General features: G+C 34.8%; 2 protein-coding genes across 4 annotated transcripts in view; one reads left to right on the top strand and one right to left on the bottom strand.

The window, feature by feature from the left end:
* DNAH8 (dynein axonemal heavy chain 8) overlaps window positions 1-3,891 on the bottom strand; it is a 491,513-nt gene extending 487,622 nt beyond the window's left edge. For both annotated transcript variants that reach the window (XM_016431041.2, XM_016431044.2), the window contains exon 1: window positions 3,784-3,891. The gene's annotated coding sequence lies outside the window, so the exon portion shown is untranslated. The remainder of the gene's footprint in view (window positions 1-3,783) is intronic.
* Window positions 3,892-3,967: 76 nt separating this feature from the next.
* Window positions 3,968-21,208, top strand: LOC100029738 (NADP-dependent malic enzyme-like). 2 transcript variants are annotated; one of them, XM_001379381.5, is made up of 3 exons: window positions 3,968-4,085; window positions 4,661-4,754; window positions 8,112-21,208. In XM_001379381.5, the coding sequence occupies exons 2-3, from the start codon at window positions 4,687-4,689 to the stop codon at window positions 9,877-9,879; spliced, it is 1,836 nt and encodes a 611-aa protein (XP_001379418.3). In that variant the 5' UTR covers window positions 3,968-4,085; window positions 4,661-4,686; the 3' UTR covers window positions 9,880-21,208. The 2 variants fall into 2 exon arrangements, with proteins under 2 accessions (XP_001379418.3, XP_056674147.1); XM_056818169.1 differs by lacking the exon at window positions 3,968-4,085 and having other exon boundaries at window positions 4,092-4,754.
* The last annotated feature ends 291 nt before the right edge of the window (window positions 21,209-21,499 follow it).

Genomic DNA, 21,499 nt, shown 5'->3' with positions numbered 1-21,499 from the left:
GCGTCAGGCTCTATGCCAAGTGATTTACAAATATTACATCATTTGAACCTCACAACAATTCTGAAAGTTGGATGCTATTGTCCCCATTTTACAGATGAGAAAACTAAGGCAATAGAAGTTACGTGACTTGCCCAAGACCACTCAGCTAGTCTGTCTCTGGGTCAAATTTGAACTCAGGTCTTCCTGACTCCAAGCCAGTGCTCTCTATTCACTGTACCAACTATTTGCCTATGATGTAAAAATCTATTTATTAAAAAATGCATAATTATATTATTTTCATTTTTTTCAATTTAAAAATTGTATTTTCTCTCTTCTGTTCCCCCATTGGAAAATAGAAGAGGAAAAAAATGCTTGTAACAAAAATACATAATGAAGCAAAACAAATTTCTGTGGTCATGTCCAAAAACATGGCTCATTCTGCACCCCGAGTCTGTTTCCTCTCTGTTAGAAGACAGGTAGTATGTTTCATAATTCAGCCTAAAGAACTGTGGTTATTACACTGATGTTCTTAAGTCTTTCAAAGTTGTTTTTCTTTTACAGTATTAGGTAAATTATTTTAGTTCTATTCACTTCACCAGGTATTAGTTTATACAGTCCATTTCTGTGAGACTATTCCATAATTCTAATGGCATAATGTTACATTCAAATATTATTGTTTGTTCAGCCATTCCTCTAGCTGATGGATATTTTTTTAGTTTCTAGTTCTTTGCCACTATGAAGAGCTACTATAAATGTTTCTGATATATTTATGAGTACTTTTCCTTTCGGTTAAAGGCCTTGTGTACCTGAATAAGTATGTTAATCCAAATTGCTTTCCAAAATGACTAGACCAAATCACAGTTCCACCCACAGTTAATATTACTGTTTTCCTTCAGCTACTCCATCAGTTGTTTTCAGTTGAAATTCAAAGCTACTTTATTTTGTATTTCCCTAATTAATGGTGATTTAAAGCATTTTATATGGATATTGATAGCTAAAAAACTCATCCTTTGAAAATTACCTATTAATATCCTTTGACTATCAGCTAAGAAATTGTTCTAATGGATCATTTATATATATATATATATATATACATATTGTTATAGAAATATTATATCTGTATGTATGTCTATCTTGAGAGTGGCATTCTTAACAGAAAATATTGCTGCAAAGATTTTTCCCCCAGATAACAGCTATACTAATTTTGTTTGCACAAAAGTTTTTAATGCCATCAAAATTATCTATGGATGAAATAATTATCCCATGAATATTTTATTTTCTCTGATTCTCTCTGTCTTTTTTGGTCATAAATTCTTCTCTTACCCATAGATCAAAAATGTAATTTCTGCTTTGTTCCTGTAATTTGTTTATGATATGACTGCAAAGGGATGGGGAATGAATGGGTTGTATGGAAGTAAAAGCATTGATTTTTTTTTCTATTCTTTCTGGGAGTATAGTAAAAAGGAGAAGAGTGTTAGGATGATAGTTTGAGGGGATGGCAGGATTTTGAGAAAGATTTTTAAGATAGGGAGAAATGAGAGAACAAGTTGAATCAGTCAATCAAGAAATATTGTTCAAGCCTCTACTATGACCCAGACACTTTGCTAAGTGGTAGGAATATTAAGACAAACTTAAGAATATTTATGAGATAAAATGCACATGAGAGAGGAAGAGGTTGAAGACTTATGCTTTTTAGAGAGGGTGGTTGGTACAGTGCAATATCTTCAGACTCAAATGGAAATAAATCCTGATTGACTTAGAAAACTTAGAAAATCACAAATTAACATTATCCATATTACATTGCTTTTAAAGTTTATTTTATTAGACTCTCCCAATTATTTTTTAATCTAATTGTATTGGGGTCACACTTGGGGAAGAGTCTGATACCTTTGAACTGAGGTCTTAGAGAGGAGGTTTCATTTTTTAAAATGTTTAAACCTTTACCTTCTGCCTTAGAATTGATACTACGCATCAGTTCCAAGGCAGAATCCTGTAAGGGTTAGGCAGTTAGGGTTAAGTGACTTAGCAAGAGTATATATTTTTAAGAGTTTTAAATGTTTTTATAAATAGAATAAGAATGCTTGAGGGATGGGGAAAAATCTGTGTGTGGAGAAAGCAATGGAAGAAAGAATTGGATAGGGAATAGAATTTAGCACAAGAAGTACAAAATCTTGCCCGAGTAACCAACTCCCCCAAAATTAGAATGGGCAGAACAGAAACCAAAGATTCCATGACACAACAAGAAATAATTAAACAAGGGCAAAAGCATTAAAAATAGAAGAAAACATAAGAATCTTAAGGCAAAAATAACTGTCCTGGAAAACATTCAGTAGAAAAAAATTAAAGATCATTCACTACCTGAATGCTATGACTAAAAAAGAACCTAGCTATCCAATTCTAAGAAATCTTGAAAGAAGAATAGCTAGGCCTCTTAGAAACAGAGAGCAAAGTGGAATCAGAAAGAATCCAAAGGTCATCTCCTAAAAGAAACTGTAAAATAAAAACTCCCAGGAATGTCATAGCTAAAATCCAGTTTCTAGGTCAAAGGAAAAAAAAATACTGCAAGCAGCCAGAAATAAAGATTTGGAATACCAAAGAACCAAAGTCAGGATCACACATCATTTAGCAGCCATCACCATAAAGAAATGGAGAGGTTGGAATATGACTTTCCAGAAGGCAAAGGACATATAGGCTTACAAACAAGAATGTTTTACCCTTCTGAAGATTAAAAAAAAAAAGAGGACCTTTAAAAGAACCTTTAGAGGGCCTTCTAGCATTCCATATGAAAAGACCAGAGCTGCACAAACTTTGAAATTCAAACACAAGAGTAAAGAGAAAAATAAAAAAGTAAACAATCATAAGGGACTAAGCAAGAATAATGTGTCCACCCTAAACTTTATTATTATCAGGATTCATATCAGATAGTTTGATTATTCTTTCAGGTCAATTTGCCAGCAAAGTAGAGGAGTTCAAGGGGAGAGGCAGAGTAGAGAGTCTGACCCAACAGTGGGTAGAGCACTAGACCTGGAGTCAAGACGATCCAAATTCTAATTCAGCCTCAGACATTACATTGAGGCTGAGCAAGTCACTAAATATGTTTGCCCAATTTCCTCGTTTCCCTAAAATGGGGGTAATAACAACATCTATCCCAGTTTTACTGTAAGTATTAAATAATAATTATAAAGCGTCTGGCACATATTACGCACTATATCAATATTTGTTATTATTATTATTATCATTATGATTATCACCTCTCCTGGGCACCCCCCCCTCCAAGTAAATTTCCCCTCCCAATTTATCATTGCAGATCTGAAAGTGCAAATTTTTTTTTTTACAACTTATAATTTAAATTTTTCTACCATCTACAATTTCTAGGCTCCGAATGCTGCATGGAACCCTAAAGAGATTGAAGTGATTAGCCCAGGGTCACTCGGTAAGCATGAGTCAAGCAGGTTCTCGCCTTCATTTTCTAGGCTCTACAAGTTCCTTCTGCCCTGAAGGCTTCCCCTTCCTGCCTTCCTTCCTAAGATTTCTAGCCGCCCCTCTCCAAGGGACTCTCCCAAGTCTTCTACACGCCTTCATTCCCTTGGCTCCACTCTTTTCTTTCCTTCCTTCCTTCCTTCCTTCTTCCTTTTCTTCCTTCGAGAACCTCTCCCTATCCCCCTCCTTCCTTTCGCCTCTACTTCCTGTCTCATATCCAATCCCAACAAGACTATCCTGAGGGGAACAGGTGGAAATCTGTGAGGATAGGGGAAGGAGGCAATCTAGTCCTCAAACATATGAAGCCTACAGCATTGCTCACACCATTCGCTGATTTCTGCTATAACCTCTTTTCTCTGACCCCGGGGCAGGCTCTACAGCGGACAAGAAGACCACACGTCCTGTTCTCACCGGGACCCAATAATAATGAAGATTAGTTTGGGGGAAGGGTTGTTTTAGTTCGAAATTCTACTCTGCGGGCACGCGCAATAATCACCCTTCCCCCACCCTACCTTCAACTCCCAACCCTCTTCCGCAATCCTTGCAGCCGTTGGGGGCTCAGGACTGCGCATGTGCTATCTAACCTTGTGACTCCATTCCTTTCTTGCTGACCTCCCCTCAACTGGGTATTAGATCTAGGACTGAAAAACAACTTCTCAGGCCAAGTCTGATTCCCTTTCTTTTACAAATAGGGAAACTGAGGCCAGGGGAGATTGCATTCATCAGCTTTTGAGCTCCTTGAGAACAAGAACTGTTTTGCCCTGTTTTGCCCTTGTATCCCCAGCACAGTGCCTGGCACACAATAAGTGCTTAGCACATATTTTTTTACCTTTATTTAAATGACTTCCCCAAGATCACAAGGTTATGTAATAGGCAGAGAAGGGAGTTGAACCCAGATAAGCCAGTATGTTCCATGATGCAAATGACTTTCACAGAATCTCAGGATAAATTCAGAGTGGCTTAGGACCCTGGCGTTTTGCTAGTCCAATTTATACCTGAACAAGAATCCCCTTTATCACAATCGTGTCTTCTCCCTCCTTGAAGACTTTCAGTTGGGAGGGACCAGTTGCTGCCCAAAGCAGTCTAATTTCACTTTAGAATAATTCTTTAAAAGTTTCTTAGCACCAAACCTAAATTTGGAATTTTCACCTACCAAAGATAACTAGGCAGAGATAAATCTAATTACTCTTCTAAATTTCAGCCTTCAGAAAACTGAAGATAGCCATCATGAACTCTGAACTTGAAGCCAACTATCATGTCCAAGTTTCCTTTGATAGCTGGAGTTTCATCTCTTGGTAACTTCTTTTTAACTCTCTTATTCTCAAACACTGCTTTAGATAAAACTAGGTAAAACAGATGGGGGAAGGGTGGACAACAGAGAAGGAGGAGTTGAGATGTGAAGAAAGCTTACCAAAAAAAAAATGTAAATGACAGTAGAGAGTATGTCTCCCTCTATAGCATTTTCCAATTTTTCAGTGCACTTCTCTATGCATACCAAACACATAATTGTATGAGCAAACCAAGAAACACATATAGTATTACATTTTTAAGATTCCTAAACAAGGAAAAGTATTCAGTTGTTTAAATATTTAATTAAAATTTTAACATGCTTTGTCAATTTGGAAAAACACAGCACTATTAAAATAGTTACAAAGATCAAATCTTTAATCAGGACAAGATAGCAGAGTTCTTATGGCCACCTCACATAATCTTGTGCAATACCACCCAGTGCCACGCTCTGGGAACAATGTCTCCAAGGAAAGTCGCCACAAATGGGAATGTCTATCATGACAATTTCCAAGAAACTGATGAACTTGGGGTTTAACATACACTTTAGGAAACAAAGGAAAGGAAGGACAACTAGATTGGCTTACATGGAGACAAGAGAAGGAGGATTCCAGCCAGGAACTGGACTACCTAGGAGAGGTTTAGGTAAAATGAGAAACTTCTAAGACAAAAGGGTACTTAAGATTTGATTATAACTACTACTATATAGGCAGAGATCATTGGGTACCTGAAGATTTGTTGTTCAGTCTAGGACAAACCTACTAATCCCTTCTAGGATGATTCAGAGTTTCCTGAGGGTTCCATAAAACAACTTTTTAGTTTAATATTGTTAAAATACAGTTTTTGCTTCCATATCGAGTGGTTAAAGGAAAGGAACCCCTGAGATCTAGAAAATCCATTAAAAAAATTTGGGCCCTCCTTTCATAAGAGAGAAGTCTGAATTTTTTTCTTTTTCTTTTATGGGGTATTTAAAGTACCTTATAGTAAATTTTGGTTTAAGAATGCATTTCTGAATTTCTAATTTTTTTCTGTTGCATCTGCTGGCCTTTGCATGTTGTTGATGGCTTTTGCAAAACTCCTCCAAATCCCATTTAACTTCTTATGCCAACCTGGGAAATATAAGAATCACAATGGGAAAAGTTGCAATGTGGAAAGGAAAACTTTCATCTTTTTAATTGTCCTAAATTTGAGTCTCTTTATCCTAAAAACAAAGCAAGGAAATCAATATTCCCCGTTGCCAAAATTTCCATGAATACTAGCATCTCCAGAGAAGGAAAAGGAATTTTTTTTTCTTGAGGATTACTAAAAAAGTACAAGCATTTGTTAGAGAAATTGAGGGTTCAGATTCAGACCTCCCAATAAATCAAATATCAAATAAAGCAAGTGATATAAATATTTTGGTTTCCTGGTATATGTAAAAGTTATGTCTACACTATTCTATAGTCTATTAAGTGTGCAATAGTATTGTGTCTAAAAACACAAGGCACATATCTTAACTTAAAAATACTTTATTGCTAAAAAATATTAATCATTTGAGTCTTCAATGAGTTATAATTTTTTTTTTTCTGGTGGAGGGTCTTGCCTCAGTGTTGATGGCTGCTGTTGATTGCTGAAGGTTAAGGTGGCTATGGCAAGTTTTAAAAATAAGATAACAAGTTTTCTAAAATAAGATGAAGTTTGCCGTATAGATTGGCTCTTCATTTCACCTGAACACTTAGAAGCCATTGGAGGGTTATTAATTAGCCTACGTTCAATATTGTGTCTTCAGGAATAAACAGGGAAGTTGAAGGAGATGGAGAGAGCCGAGAATAGCCAATCAATGGAGTAGTCAGAACACACACAACATTAAGTTTATTGTTTTATATAGTTGAAGTTTGCAACAACCCAAAACAATTATAGTTCTTTCTTCCACATCCCAGCTTTCTCCATGGCAGTTTCAGTATATATTATATCAGCATAATAAATTAAATGGAATTTTGGGGAGGAGTTTTGCAGAAGCCACAAATGACATGTGAAGACCAGCAAATGACAGAAAAAGTTTAGTAACCAGAAATGCATACTTATCTGAAAATTTACAATAAGTTACTGTAAACACCCCAAGAGAGAAAAAGAAAAATTTCAGACTTCTCTTGTATGAAGGGTGGGCCAAAAATTTTTACATGGATTTTCTACATCTGGGAGGTACAGAGCCGCTAACCCCACCATGTGGAAAAGATAACTGTATAATAGCAACATCCAAGATCACTGGTCACAGATCACCATAACAGATATCATGTAATGAGAAAGTTGAAATATTTCAAGTATTAGCAAAATGTGACTCATAGACATAATGTGAGTGAGTACATGCTAATGGAAAAATGGTGCCCATATATTTGCTTGATGCAGGGTTGTCACAAACCTTTAATTTGTAAAAAGCCCAATATCTGTGAAATGCAATAAAATAAGGTATGCCTGTATGTGAATGAAAAAAAAAGAGACTATTTTTTTTAGTGAAGGTCTGATTTCTAAGATAGATAGATAGACAGATAAAGAGCCATTTCACAATAGATCGATAGACAAAATATATGAATAGGCATTTCCTAAAAGGAGAAATGCAAACTATCAATACCCATATGGAAAAAGCACAATAAGAGACATGTACATTCAAACAATTCTGTCGTTCCATGTCACACTTTTGGGAATGGTGAATAAGTTAAAAATGGAAAATGTCAATTGTTGGAATGTTATAAGGAAACTGGCTCATGTTGTTAATGGAGCAATAAATGGTTCCAACCATTCTGGGAAGCAATTTCCAACTATATCCCCCAATTTGCTAAATTGTACATACCCTTTGGCCCAAAAATACCACTAGTAGGTCAATAAAAGAGATCAGTGATGGAGGGAAAAGACCTAAATTTGCAAAATATTTTTAACAACACTTTTTGTTGTAATGAAGAACTAGAAATAATGTGGGTGCTTTCATTTGGGGAATAATTGACTAAGTTATGGTATATTCATGTAATAGAATATTATTATGCCATTAGAAATAGTATATAAGATGAATTCAGAGAAAATTGGGAAAACATGTTTGAACTGATATAGGGAAATTAGCAAAACCAGAGGAATTATTTGTACAATTTGCAAAGAAAAACAATTGTGAAAGAATTAAGAACTCTGATTAACACCCCAAACATTCACAACTCCAGAAAACTGATGAGCTATGCTTCCTACTTTTTTTGGCAAAGAGGCAGGAGACTAGAGTCAGGGTCAGCAAACTACCAAAGCAAGGCCAAAACCAGCATGCTCCCTGTTTTTGTACTGTCTGTAGCTAAGAATGGTTTCAATATTTTAAAATAAAGTTTTATTGTGTTTAAAAATATCAAAAGGGAAATCTCTACCACACAAGCAGCGCCAGCGGTCCCTCGCCCTTTGCACCCCGCAGCCATGGAAGGCTCAGCACCCAACCACTACACTCAGAAGCGGGGCTGTGATGTGATGCGATGCCCCCACCTCAACAAGGATATGGCTTTCACTTTGGAAGAGAGACAACAGTTAAATATACATGGATTATTGCCACCTTGTTTTCTTGATCAAGACATCCAGGTTCTTAGAGTTGTTAAGAATTTTGAACGACTGAACTCGGACTTTGACAGATACCTTCTTTTAATGGATCTTCAGGATCAAAATGAAAAGCTCTTCTACAGAGTGCTGACTTCTGACATTGAGAAATTCATGCCTATTGTTTATACTCCCACAGTAGGACTGGTTTGCCAGCTGTATGGCCTAGTATTTCAGAGGCCAAGAGGTCTCTTTATCAGTATCCATGACCGAGGACACATTGCTACATTGCTTAAGTCATGGCCTGAAGATATTGTCAAGGCTATTGTGGTGACTGATGGAGAACGGATCCTTGGTTTGGGTGATCTTGGCTGCAATGGAATGGGCATTCCTGTTGGCAAAGTGGTATTGTATACGGCCTGTGGAGGAATGAATCCTGAAGAGTGTCTACCTGTCACCCTTGATGTGGGAACTGAGAATGAAGAGTTGCTAAAAGATCCTTTATATATTGGACTGAGGCAGAAGAGAGTGAGAGGAAGTGATTATGATGATTTTTTGGAAGAATTCATGGAAGCAGTTACTTGCAGGTACGGAATGAACTGTCTCATTCAGTTTGAGGATTTTGCCAATACAAATGCATTCCGTCTCTTGGAGAAGTACCAGAACAAATATTGCACATTCAATGATGACATTCAAGGAACAGCATCGATTGTAGTTGCTGGTCTCCTTGCAGCTCTGCATATTACTCAGAACAAGCTGTCTGATCACACAGTTCTATTCCAAGGAGCTGGAGAGGCTGCTCTGGGGATTGCAAAACTTCTTATTATGGCCATGAAAAAAGAAGGGACGTGCCAGGAGGAAGCCATCAAAAAGATATGGATGGTTGATTCAAAAGGATTAATAGTTAAGGGACGGGCTTTTTTAACATATGAAAAAGAAAGATTTGCCCATGACCATTATGAAATGAAGAACCTTGAAAAGATTGTCCAAGAAATAAAGCCAACTATCCTCATAGGAGTTTCTGCAGTTGGTGGTGCTTTCACAGAACAAATTCTCAATGACATGGCTTCCTTCAATGAACGACCCATCATTTTTGCTCTAAGTAACCCAACAAGCAAAGCAGAGTGTACAGCAGAGCAGTGCTACCAAATGACAGGGGGCTGTGGCATTTTTGCAAGTGGCAGTCCATTCAATCCTGTCACTCTTCCAGATGGTCGGACTTTTTATCCCAGCCAAGGCAACAATTCCTATGTGTTTCCTGGAGTAGCACTTGGTGTTGTAGCATGTGGATTAAGGCACATTCCTGATAAAATATTTCTCACTACTGCTGAGGTTATAGCTCAGGAAGTCTCAAATGAACACTTGGAGGAAGGCCGTCTATACCCTCCTTTGAAGACCATTCAAGATGTTTCCTTGAAAATTGCAGTGAAGATTGTGGAAGAATCCTACCATGATAACTCAGCTACTATCTATCCTGAGCCCCAAGATAAGGAAGCATTTGTCCGTTCTAAAATTTATCATACTAATTATGACCACATTTTACCTGACTGTTACTCTTGGCCTAAGGAGACTATGAAAATACAGACTGTAAATTAGGACTTGAAGCATAGAAAAGTAGCATATGTGTGTGTGTGTGTGTGTGTGTGTGTGTGTGTGTGCGTGTCTCAATGGCATTTTGAGATTTTTTCTTTATTCTCAAATATGAATACTTTTTGTAAAAATTGAAAAATCTCTTAAATTAAAATGATTTTTGGTTAGTAATGTTGTAGTTTAATTTTATCTTTTGATTGACTGATAATGATTAATCCAGGTTAAGAGAGTCATTTGGACAACAATCCTATCTTTGTATTCTTTTGTTCATTTTTTAAAAATGTAAATCTTTCTATCCCAAGTTCTTTTTAAAAGTCTTTGTACTTACTGAAAATATCATTATTTTTACATATTGCACTAAAATTATTAATATAAGCAACTAAAAAAATAAAAACATTTAAAGAATTTTTAGGAGGCAAGATGGCTGAGTAGAAGCAGCAAAAGCATGAACCACTAGAATCCTGTTCAACCAACCTTAAAATAATACATAAAAATGAATACTGGAGTGACCAAACCAATAAGGGGATGGAATAAGGTAATTTTCTTATAGAAAACAATGAAAGGTAGGCAGAGAGGGTCTGATCACTAGGGTGATAGTGGAGAGCAATACCCTACCAAGAAGTACTGGTGCAGGTCAACAATATGTCCCCCCTCTCCACATCTATAGTTCCAGGTTCTGAACCTGGGCCCAACCCAAAGTCAAAACCCTGAGACCCTGCCTAAGCCCAAAGTAATACAACCCTCTTGTCCCTACATACACCCTTTAAATTATAAGCCCCAGCTCAAGCCTGTAATGAGTCCTCAAGTCCTAGCACAGGGGAGTTCATAGTGTGCCTGGCTAGTACAGGCCTAGAAAGAGGCCCTGAGCCCCTGCCCAAACCCAAACAAGGCCTCAAGCTCCATTGCAAGGCAGTTAGCAAGGAATCTATTGGGATACAAGCTCAAAGGGAAACCCAGAGCCTTTGCCCAAAACTACAGTGAGGTCTTCCTGAGGAATTCCAGCATAAGGCAGTCTGTGTGTAAACCTGGTATATTTATGACCAGAGGGAGGTCCAAAACCCCAACTCTAGTCTGCAATGAGGAACTGAACCCCAGTGCAAGTCAATATAGTCCATAGTGAAGCCCAAAGCCCCCACTCAAGCTCAAGGCAAAGTTCTAAGCCCCAGGACAAGACAGTCCACTGTGTGCCTGACCTGATCAAGCCCAGAGTGAGGCCTTAGGCCTCTGCCCAACCCTGTGACCACCAAAGGATACCTCACAATGTTCTGAGTTCTGAATATCATCAGCAATCCTGGAAATGATTGAATCAGTAGGGAAAGGTAGTTTTCAGAACTACATTGGAAGAACTGAAATTTGCAAAAACCCAGAAACAGAGCTAAGGGTAGCAGCAAGGAAAAACTGAAGTTTAAGAGAGTACCTCCAGAACCCACCTTTAAGATAAAAATAAAAGTCATAAAAAAGGGGGTAAATGAGCAAACTTTTAAAAATACCTAATCATAGAAAATTATATGGAGAAAGGAAGAATAAGACAAAACCTCAGAAGGGGATAGTGAAAGCAAAACAGATACACATAAAACTTGAAAGAAAAATATGAACTGATCTTGGGCTTTGGAAGACCTCAAGAAGGATTTCAAAAATCAATTTAGAGAGGCAAAGGAAAAATGGTGAAGAGAAAGGAAAGCAATGTAAGAAGAAAATAATAGCTTAAAAATCAGAATTGGCCAAATAAAAAATGAGGTTCAATAGCTCACAGAAGAAAATAATTTATTATAAATTAGAATTGGGAAACTCTAAGCTAATGATTTTATGAGACATAAAGAAACAATAAAACAAAATCAAAAGAAGGAAAAAACAGAAGAAAATATGACTTATCTCACTGAAAAAAACAATTGATATAGAAAATAGATCCAAGAGACACAATTTTAGAATTATTTGACTACCTGAAAGCCATGAGCAAAAAATTATGAGCAAAAAAAAAAAAAAGCTTAAATGTCAGGTAAAATAGAAATTGAAAGTATCCCACAGATCACATCCTCAAATCCCCAAATGACAACACCCAGGAATATTATAGCTAAATTCAAGATTCCCCCCTCCCCAAACCAATGAGAAAATATTGCAAGCATACAGAAAGAAGAAAGTCAAATACCATGAAGTTATAGTCGGGGTTACACAAGAGTTAGCAACCTCCACATTAAAGGATCAGAAAGCTGAGAACATGATATTCAGGAGAGTAAAAGAATCACGTTTACAATATAGAATCACCCATCCAGCAAAATTACATATATTCTTTTAGGTGAAGATACAGTAATTTAGAGATTTCCAAGCATTCCCAAATAAAAAGACTAGACCTAAACAGAAAATGTGATGTCCAAGTACAAGACTCATGAGAAACATTAAAAGGTAAATAAAAAAGAGAAAACTTAAAGGATTCAATAAAGTCAGACTGTATTTCTACATGGAAAGATGATATTTGTAATTCTTAAAAATTTTATCAGTATTAGAGCAGTTAGGAGTATACATAGACAAAAGGTGTGGGAGTCAGCTGATAAAATAATATGCAAAAAAAAATCAAGGGTTGAAAAAGAGGAATACACTGAGAGAAACGGGAAGGGGGAAGTAGAATAAAACAAATTATCTCACCTAAAGAGGTGTGAAAAACTATTACTGTGAGAATGAGAGTGGTGACAGGCAATGCTCAAATCTTACTCTCATCATAATTGTGTCAGGGAATAAGTATTCTCACTTGGGTACAGAATTGTATTTTACTGTATAGGGAAGCAGGAGAGGAACAAGGGGAGAATAGTAATAGAAGGGAGTAGGAAGGGGGTGGAGTTAATTAAAAAAACACTTCTGAAGAGGGACAGTGGAAGGAAAAAGAGCAAGATCAAAGAGGAAAATAAGATATAGGGGAATAAGCAGTTGGTGATCATTACTGTGAATGTGAATGGGATAAACTCACCCATCAAAAGTAAATAGATAGCAGAGTAGTTTTAAAAAACAGAATCCTGTGACATGTTGTTTATAAGAAACACATCTGAGGTAGGGAGATACACAGAGTAAAGGTAAGGGGTTGGATCAGAATTTATTGTGCATCAGCTGAAGTAAAAAAAGAAATAACAATCATGATCTCAAATGAAGCTAAAGCAAAAATAGATCTAAATAAAGGAGATAAGGAAAGAAATTACATCTTGCTAAAAGGCACCATAGACAATAAAATAATAGCAATACTAAACATATATGCACCAAGTGGTATAGACTCAAATTTTTTCAAGGAGAAATTAAATGAGCTTCAGGAGGAAATAGAGAGTAAAACTACACTAGTGAAGGATCCCTTTCAAGATCTAGATAAATCAAACCAAAAAATAAGAAAGAAGTAAAGGAAGCAATTTTAGAAAAGTTAGAACAAATAGATCTCTGGAGAAAATTAAATGATAATAAAAATGAATATACTTTTTCAGTAGTACATGGCACATACATGAAAACTGACCATGTATTAGAGCATAAAAACTTCACAACCAAATGCAGAAAAACAGAAATGTTTCCTTTTCAGATCATAAAGCAATAAAAATAATGAGTCCATGAAAAGACAAAAAATATTAATTGGAAACTAATCTAATTCTAAAAAAGGAATAGGTCAAGGAACAATTATAGAAACAATTTCACTAAGGAGAATGACAATGAGTATATACATATCAAAATTTATGGGATGTAGCCAAAAAGCAGTACTTATGGGAAATTTTATATTTCTAAGCAAATCAGTAGAAAAGAGAAAAAGGAGATCAATAAACTGGGCATTTGATTGAAAAAAATGAGTAAAAGAATAAATTTTAAAACTCCTAATTTAAGACTAAATTGGAAATCCTAAAAATAAAAGGATAAATTAATAAAATTGAAAGAAAGAGAACCATTGAATTAGTAAATAAGATTGGGAGTTGGCTTTATGAAAAATAAAATAGATAAGAGCATTAGTTAATTTTATTTTAAAATAGAAAAAGAAAACCAAATAACAAGCATCAAAAATGAAAAGGGTAAATTCACCACCAATGAAGAAGAAATTAAAGTAGTCTTTATGAGCTATTTTACCTAATTATATGCCAACAAATTTCATAATTGAAGTGAAATGGATGAATATTTACAAAAATATAAATTGCTCAGATTAACAAAAGAGGAAATAAGAAATAGAAATTGAACAAATCATCAATGAATTACTTAAGAAAAAATCCCTAGGGCTATATGAATTCACAAGTGAAATCCAGCAAATATTTAAAAAATAATCCCAAGACTATATAAGCTATTTGGGAAAATAGGAAGAAAAGGAATCCTATCAAATTCTTTTTATGACACAAATGTAGTACTGTTACTTAAGCCAGGAAGAGCCAAAACAAAGAAAATTATAGGCTAATTTCTTTAATGAATGCAAAATTTTTTAATAAAATGCTAACAAGGAGATTACAGCAACACATCACAAAAATCATTAAGTATGACCAGGTGGGATTTATACCAGGAATGCAGGGCTGGTTTAACATTAGGAAAACTATCAGCATAATTGACTATATCAATAACCAAAATAGCAGAAATCACTTTATCTCAAGAGATGCAAAAAAAAAAAACTTTGACAAACTTCAACACCCATTCTTATTAAAAACACTAGAAAGCATAGGAATAAAAGGGTCATTCATTTAAAAAAGTACTGTCTTTCTAAAACCATCAGTAAGTACCATCTGCAATGGGTATAAGTTAGAAGCATTCCCAATAAGATCAAGGATGAAGCAAGGATGCCCTTTAGCACCACTACTATTTAATAATGTACTAGAAATGCTAGCTTTAGTAATAAGAGAAGAAAAATGATTTGAAGGAATTAAAGTAGGCAATGAGGAAGGAAATAAAGTAGGCAAAGTATCATTGCAGATGATATGATAATATACTTAGAGAATCCTTGAGAATCATCTAAAAAACTAGTTGAAATAATTTTAGCAAAGTTGCAGGATATAACGTAAACCCACATAAATCATCATCTTTTCTATATGTTACCAACAAAGTTCAGCAGTCAGAGACAGAAAGAGAAATTTTATTTAAAATGCCCCTAGGTATTATAAAATTGCTGAGAATCTACTTGCCAAGATGAATACAGGAAGTATATGGACACAATTACAAAACACTTCACACAACTTAAGAACTAAACAATTGGAAAAATACTAATTACTCATGAATAGACTGAGATAATATAGTGAAAATGACAATTTTACCCAAGTTAATTTACTTGTTATTCACTGCCAGACCAAACTTCCAAAATATTATTTTCTAGAGTTAGAAGATAGAATATCAAAATTCATTTGGAAGAACAAAAGCTCAAGAATATTAAGGGAATTAATGAAAAAATGTGAAAGAAGGTGGCCTATTAGTACCAGATCTCAAACTGAACTGTAAAGCAGTAATCATCAAAGCAGTCCGGTACCATCTAAGAAATAGAATGATGCATCGATGGAATAGATTAGATGCACAATATATAGGAGTAAATGATTTTAGTCACCTAGCATTTGATAAACCCAAAGACCCTAGCTTTGAGGTTAAAAACTCACTATTTAACAAAAAGTGCTGGGAAAACTAGAAAGCAGTATGATAGAAACTACATATAGACCAATATCTCACCCCTATGCTAAAATAAGGTCAAAACAGGTATATGATTTAAAGAATGATACCATAAGTAAATTAGGGAAACATAGAATAGTTTACCTGACAGATCTCTAGGAAAGGGAAGAATTTATGACTAAAGATTCTTGATAAAGAGTAGCATAAGAAATAAAATGAATAATTTTGATTATATTAAAAAGGGTTTGTACAAACAAAACCAATGTAACCAAGATTAGAAAGGAAACAACAAACTTGGTGAAAACTTTTATAATACATTTCTTTGATAAAGGTCTAATTTCTCAAATTTATTGAGAACTAAGTCAAATTTACAACAATATAAGTTGTTCCACAATTGACAAATGATCAAAGGATATGAAAAAGCCATTTTCAAATGAAGAAATCAAAGCTATCAACAATTATATGAAAAAATGTTCTAAATCACTCTTGATTAGAGAAATGTAAATTATCACCTCATACCTATCAAACTGGCCAATATGATAATGAAAGAAAGTGATAAATATGAGAAGGAATTTGACAAAATTGGAATCCTAATATATTGTTAGTTCTGGATGGCAATTGGAAATTATGACCAAAATTGTGTATACCCTTTCATCTTGTAATACCACTATTGAGTCTATATACCAAAGAGATCATTAAAAAAGGGAAAGAATCTACTTGTAAAAAAAAAAACAACAGTTTTATAACAACTCTTTTTTTGTGGTGGCAAAGAATTTGAAATTGGAGGGACATCCATCAATTGGGGAATAGCTGAACAAATTGTGGTATATTATAGTGATGGAATACTATATTATAAGAAATTATATGCAGGATGATTTCAGAAAGAGCTGGAAAGATCTACATGAACTGACATGGACTGAAATAAATAGAATGAAGAGAACATTGTACATAGAATTGGCCATATTGTACAGTGATCAACTGTGAAAGACTTAGCTACTTTCAGCAATACAATGATCTGGGACAATTCTGAAAGACTTATGACAAAGAATATAATCCATCTCCAGAGAAAGAACTGTTGGAGTCAGATGCAGAGCAAAGTACACTAACTTCCACGATAATTTGTTTTGTTTTGTTTTTGTTTTTGTTTTATATGATTATTCTCTTACAATAATGACCAATATGGAAATATGTTTTGCACCACAATAAATGTATAATTCAGATAAAATTAATTACCATCTCTGAGGGGGAAGGAAGGAAGGAAGAGAGACAATTTAGATCTTATAATTTTGGAAAAGGTATGTGGGAATTTTTTATTGCATGTAATTGAAAAAAAATATCTTTATAAAAATTTTTTTTAATTTTAAAAATAAAAGCAGTCCTAATTCATGGCCCATACAAAAAAAAAAACATCACACCATATTTGACCTTCAGGGTATATTGCCAGCTTGTACTAGAAGGGCACGATGTAACATACATCCTCAAACACCATCAGTGCATGAAATTATTTTCATTGACTATATTTGTTACAAGGGAAGATTTATGGGGAAAATCTCATAGAGGGAGTGCAAAAAGTGATAGTGATAGTGAGTTAGGAGATGAAATTGAAAAGAACATCAATAAAGCAGTTAAAATACCCAAAAGAAAGCAGAAAGATATTCAGGGGGCAATATATACAAGCATGGAATCTCCTGTGTTAAATGTATAAGCTGAGTAACTAAGAAGCTAAATGACTTTGTCAAAGTTTCATGGAAGGGAAGGCAAAGTTGGGAATTGAACATTGGTCCTCTGACTCTAAATCTCATATTTCTTCTACTATACCAGGCAGTCAGTAGAAGGGAAATTTTCATTCATTTATTTATTTATTATTATTATTTGTTTTTTGCTAAATCCTTACTGCTATCTTGAAGGTTGTTATCATTCATCCTTTATTTCAAAGATGACCTATGATATTACAGGGTAATGTCTTGATTTCCATGTGAATTGGACTTAAGTGAGGCAGAATTACACAGTCTCACTTTCTCTTCCAGAGTCATTAAAGTCCAATGGCAAAACAAAAGTCAGGACACCTGACAATGGCCTGAGATGCAGTGGATGATCTTGGCATCTTTGATTCTGGCCAAGTTCTAACCACTCCCAACACTTGCTTCAGCTACCCTCAGGGCTGTTGGAACAAATTATTCTCATCTGCCCATTCTCCAAGTCTTTAAATGCTTGGGGTAGACATCCTCCTAATTCACTGATAAGTTTGAGCTATATCTGTTAGCCTAATTTAGACTGCCTGCTAAGATAGTTTTAACGGGGTGTGGCTGTCAAGCATGCTATAGCTTCTTGATATCACAGGTGAGAGAGTTAGGTGAGGAGGCACCAAAGACATATGAGAGCCCTCCAAAGGTCTTGGCAAGCCCTCATACCAGAGGTGCTAGTCCCTCCTCAATATCCTGTGTATTTGCATCCTGAGAGAGAAGGATTAGCACTTACTCCTATAAAGAGGGTAGTATGTGTACAAAACAAAGTATTGGATTGCTTGAATGAACTCAGTCATCAATATTACTTCTGTTCTTTCCCTCTACTGTGGTAGTTTAAAATATAGCCTGATACTTCATTAATAATTAAAGAGGTGCAAATTAAACTACCTTTGAGGAGCTATCTCACACCTATCAAAATGACAAAAATTAATAAAAGCAAAAAAACTAAATTCTGGCAAGGTCATAGAAAGAAGTACATCCATTCATTCCTGGGTGGAATTGGAGAAGGTACTCTTCAACAAGTATTCCTGGAAAATCTGGGAAACAATTTGGTAAAAAAACAGAACAATTGGTTCTTATGAGCTTCTTATACTTTATGCAACAATAAATTGCAAATGGATAAATGATTTAGATATTTTAAAATCACATTATAAAAATGAAAGTGGAAAGTATAGCCCACAGTCATGGATAGGAAGAAATCTGTAAACAAATAAAGGATAAAATACAAAATAGACTTATGATTATAAAATTTTAAACTCTTACATAAATAAAACCAATTAAGCCAGGATTAGAAGAAAAGATAAAGATAAGAAAAAAAATAACTTTCATTAAAGCCTGATATTCAAAACCATAAAGGAATTCACTCACATGCACACACACACACACACACACACACACACACACACACACATTCCATTTTTTTTTTTTGCTAGCATTGCTAGCATTATCTTATCAAAGGTATTCTTCCCTTCTATTAACAAATGAAAAACTTTTTTTCTGAGGGGAATGTGCTTTTTAAAAGGACAGCGTGCTTTTTTGAGAAATGTTTACAACAAAACAAAGTCTGTCAATACTTTTAGAAGGTAATTCATCAAACTTCTATCAGGAAAAAAAATTAGGAGATGAAATCAGAAACCTTTCACAACTATGGTTAGGGGGTTATTGAAAAAAGGATCAATTATTCATTTTAATTGCATGAAATTAAAGTTTTTGCATGGTCAAAGCCAATCTATGCTCTTAAAATAGGAAGTGAAACTATCATCTAGTGAAAAAATCTTTACAGCAATTATCTCTGATGAGGGAATTATATAACTATGATAAATATAAATAGGAAATTAACATAAATATGTAGAACCAAGAACCATTTCTCTATGGATAAGTGGTCAAAGTACAGTTTTCAAAACACAAACTATTAAAACTACATGAAATATTGTTCCAAATCAATAACAATAAGAAAAATAAGGGGTGTAGATCCAAGATGATGGAGTAAAGGCAGCAATACAGCTAAATTTTTCCAATGTTCCCCCCAAAAAAAACTTTAAAAGAATGCATCAAATCTATTTCTGCAATAACCAACAAAAGGTCAGGTGAGACACTTTTCCAAGCCAAGACATCTTACAAGGCTGGAAGAGAAGTCTGTGACATTGGGGTGGTTTCTAGCCCAAAGTACATACACTGGTATCAGCAGCACTGAGTCTTGGAGGTAGCAACAGGAGCAACAATATCTTTCAGAACTCTCCAGAGATGTGCCAGAGCAGAAAGGAGCAAGTACAGTTTCAGGGGAGGAGGAGACTTAGTTTCAATTCAAGGAGTTAAAGAAGAGCTAGTGTTTGCAGCTACATTGGAGCAGAGGCTCTTCCTGGTCAGAATGGAGCATTGGAGAGCAGTAACCATACCTTTCCCTAGATCACACCACCTTAAGAGTTCAAAAACTTACAGATTCCTACAAATAGCTCTGAAAACAGTATCGTGGAAAAATCCTAAAGTTGGGACAGTGGCCCTCCTTTCCCAGGTAAGCAGAGCCTAACCTTAACATAAAATTGAAAGTCAAGAAATAGACTGGAAAAATGAGCAAATAACAACCAAAAAAACTACCATATCATAAAAAGTTACTATAGTAACGGAAAAATCAAGGCATAAACTCAGAAGGATACAATAATGTGAAAATTCCTACTACCAAGGTCTCAAAGAAAAATGCAAATTGGATACAAATCCAACAAAAAGTCCTAGCAGAGCTTTTTAAAAATGAGAGGAAAAATTGGGACAATATGAGAGTGATGGAAGAAAATTATGAAGGGAAAATTAACAGCTTGGTAAAAATAGTACCAAAAATTTCTGAAGAAAATCACATCTTAAAAAACAGAAATGAAAAATACATGTAAATAAAAGTAAATGAAAAAAAGGTACACAAATTCACTGAAGAAAGAAACTCTTTAAAAAGCAGAATTCACAAAATGGGGGAAAGAGTTTTAAAAGCTCACTTAAGAAAATAAATCCTTAAAAATTAGAATTGAGGAAATGGAAGCTAGTGGTTCCATAAGACATCAAGAAACAAAAAATAAAGTAAAAAAATGAAAGAAAAAAAAACAGAAGGAAATTTGAAATATCTTATTGGTAAAAAAAGTGACCTAGAAAATATGACGAAGAGATAATTTAAGAATTACTGGACTACCTGAAAACTATGACCAAAAAAAGAACCAAGACATCATATTTCAATAAATTAGTATAAAGGAAAACTATCCCAATATCTTAGAACTGGAGGGTAAAATAGAAATTGAAAGAATCTATCAATTATCTCCTGAAAGAGATCCCAAAATGAAAGCCCCCAGGAATCTTACAGACAAATTACAGAACTCCCAGGTCAAGGAGAATTTATTATGAACAGTCCAAAAGAAGCCATTCAAATATTGTAGGCAGTCAGAATCACACAATATTTATCAGCATCTAAGCAAAAGGAACCTTGAAGGGTTTGGAATATGATAATCTGGAATGTAAGGGAGCTAGTATTACAACCAAGAATAATTTACTCAGAAAAATCAAATATAATCCTTCAAGGAAAAAAAGCAGATATTTTAGTAAATAGAGGACTTTCAAGCATGAAAACACCAGAGCTGAATGGAAAATCTGACATTCAAACACAAGACTCGAGAGAATCACATAAAGGAGAAATCTTAAGAGACTTAACAAGATTAAACTATTTATATTCTTATATAGGATGATGATACATGTAACTCTTTTTTTTTGCCAACTTCCTAGCTTGTTTATTCCTTTGAAATGTTACATGATGATAATAATAATAGTGTACATTTATATAACACTTTACAGTTTAAAAAATGCTTTCCTCAAATTTCTATTCCTTTTCTTTTTTTTTACTCTTCCTCTCAATTTTTATTTATTTATTTATTTTTAAATTTTAAACATTATTTTATTTGGTCATTTCCAAATATTATTCACTGGAAACAAAGATCATTTTCTTTTCCTCCCCCGCCCCCACCTTTCTCTCTCCCATAGCCGACGCACAATTCCACTGGTTATCATGTGTTCTTCACTCGAACCCATTTCCCTGTTGTTGGTATTTGCATTAGAGTGTTCATTTAGAGTCTCTCCTCAGTCATATCCCTTTAACCCCTGTAGTCAAGCAGTTGCTTTTCATCCCAGAAGTGCTATGGCTGGATCAAAGGGCAGACAGTCTTTTATCACCCTTTGGGCATAGTTCCAAATTGCCCTCCAGAATGGCTGGATCAATTCACAACTCCACCAGCAGATACATGTAACTCTTAAGAACATTATCA

Source organism: Monodelphis domestica, chromosome 2, assembly GCF_027887165.1.
Source record: "Monodelphis domestica isolate mMonDom1 chromosome 2, mMonDom1.pri, whole genome shotgun sequence".
NCBI lineage: Eukaryota > Metazoa > Chordata > Mammalia > Didelphimorphia > Didelphidae > Monodelphis > Monodelphis domestica.
The sequence above is the reverse complement of the archived record's forward strand: the minus strand, read 5'-3'. Positions and strand labels throughout refer to the sequence as shown.

What these genes read in the sequence shown, in the direction of transcription:
- LOC100029738 (XM_001379381.5), top strand. Translation starts at nt 4,687, where the DNA reads ATGAACTCTGAACTTGAAGCCAACTATCATGTCCAAGTTTCCTTTGAT. An exon ending in AGCTGGAGTTTCATCTCTTG is followed by an intron (nt 4,755 to 8,111) that starts GTAACTTCTTTT and finishes AAATATCAAAAG; the next exon opens with GGAAATCTCTACCACACAAG.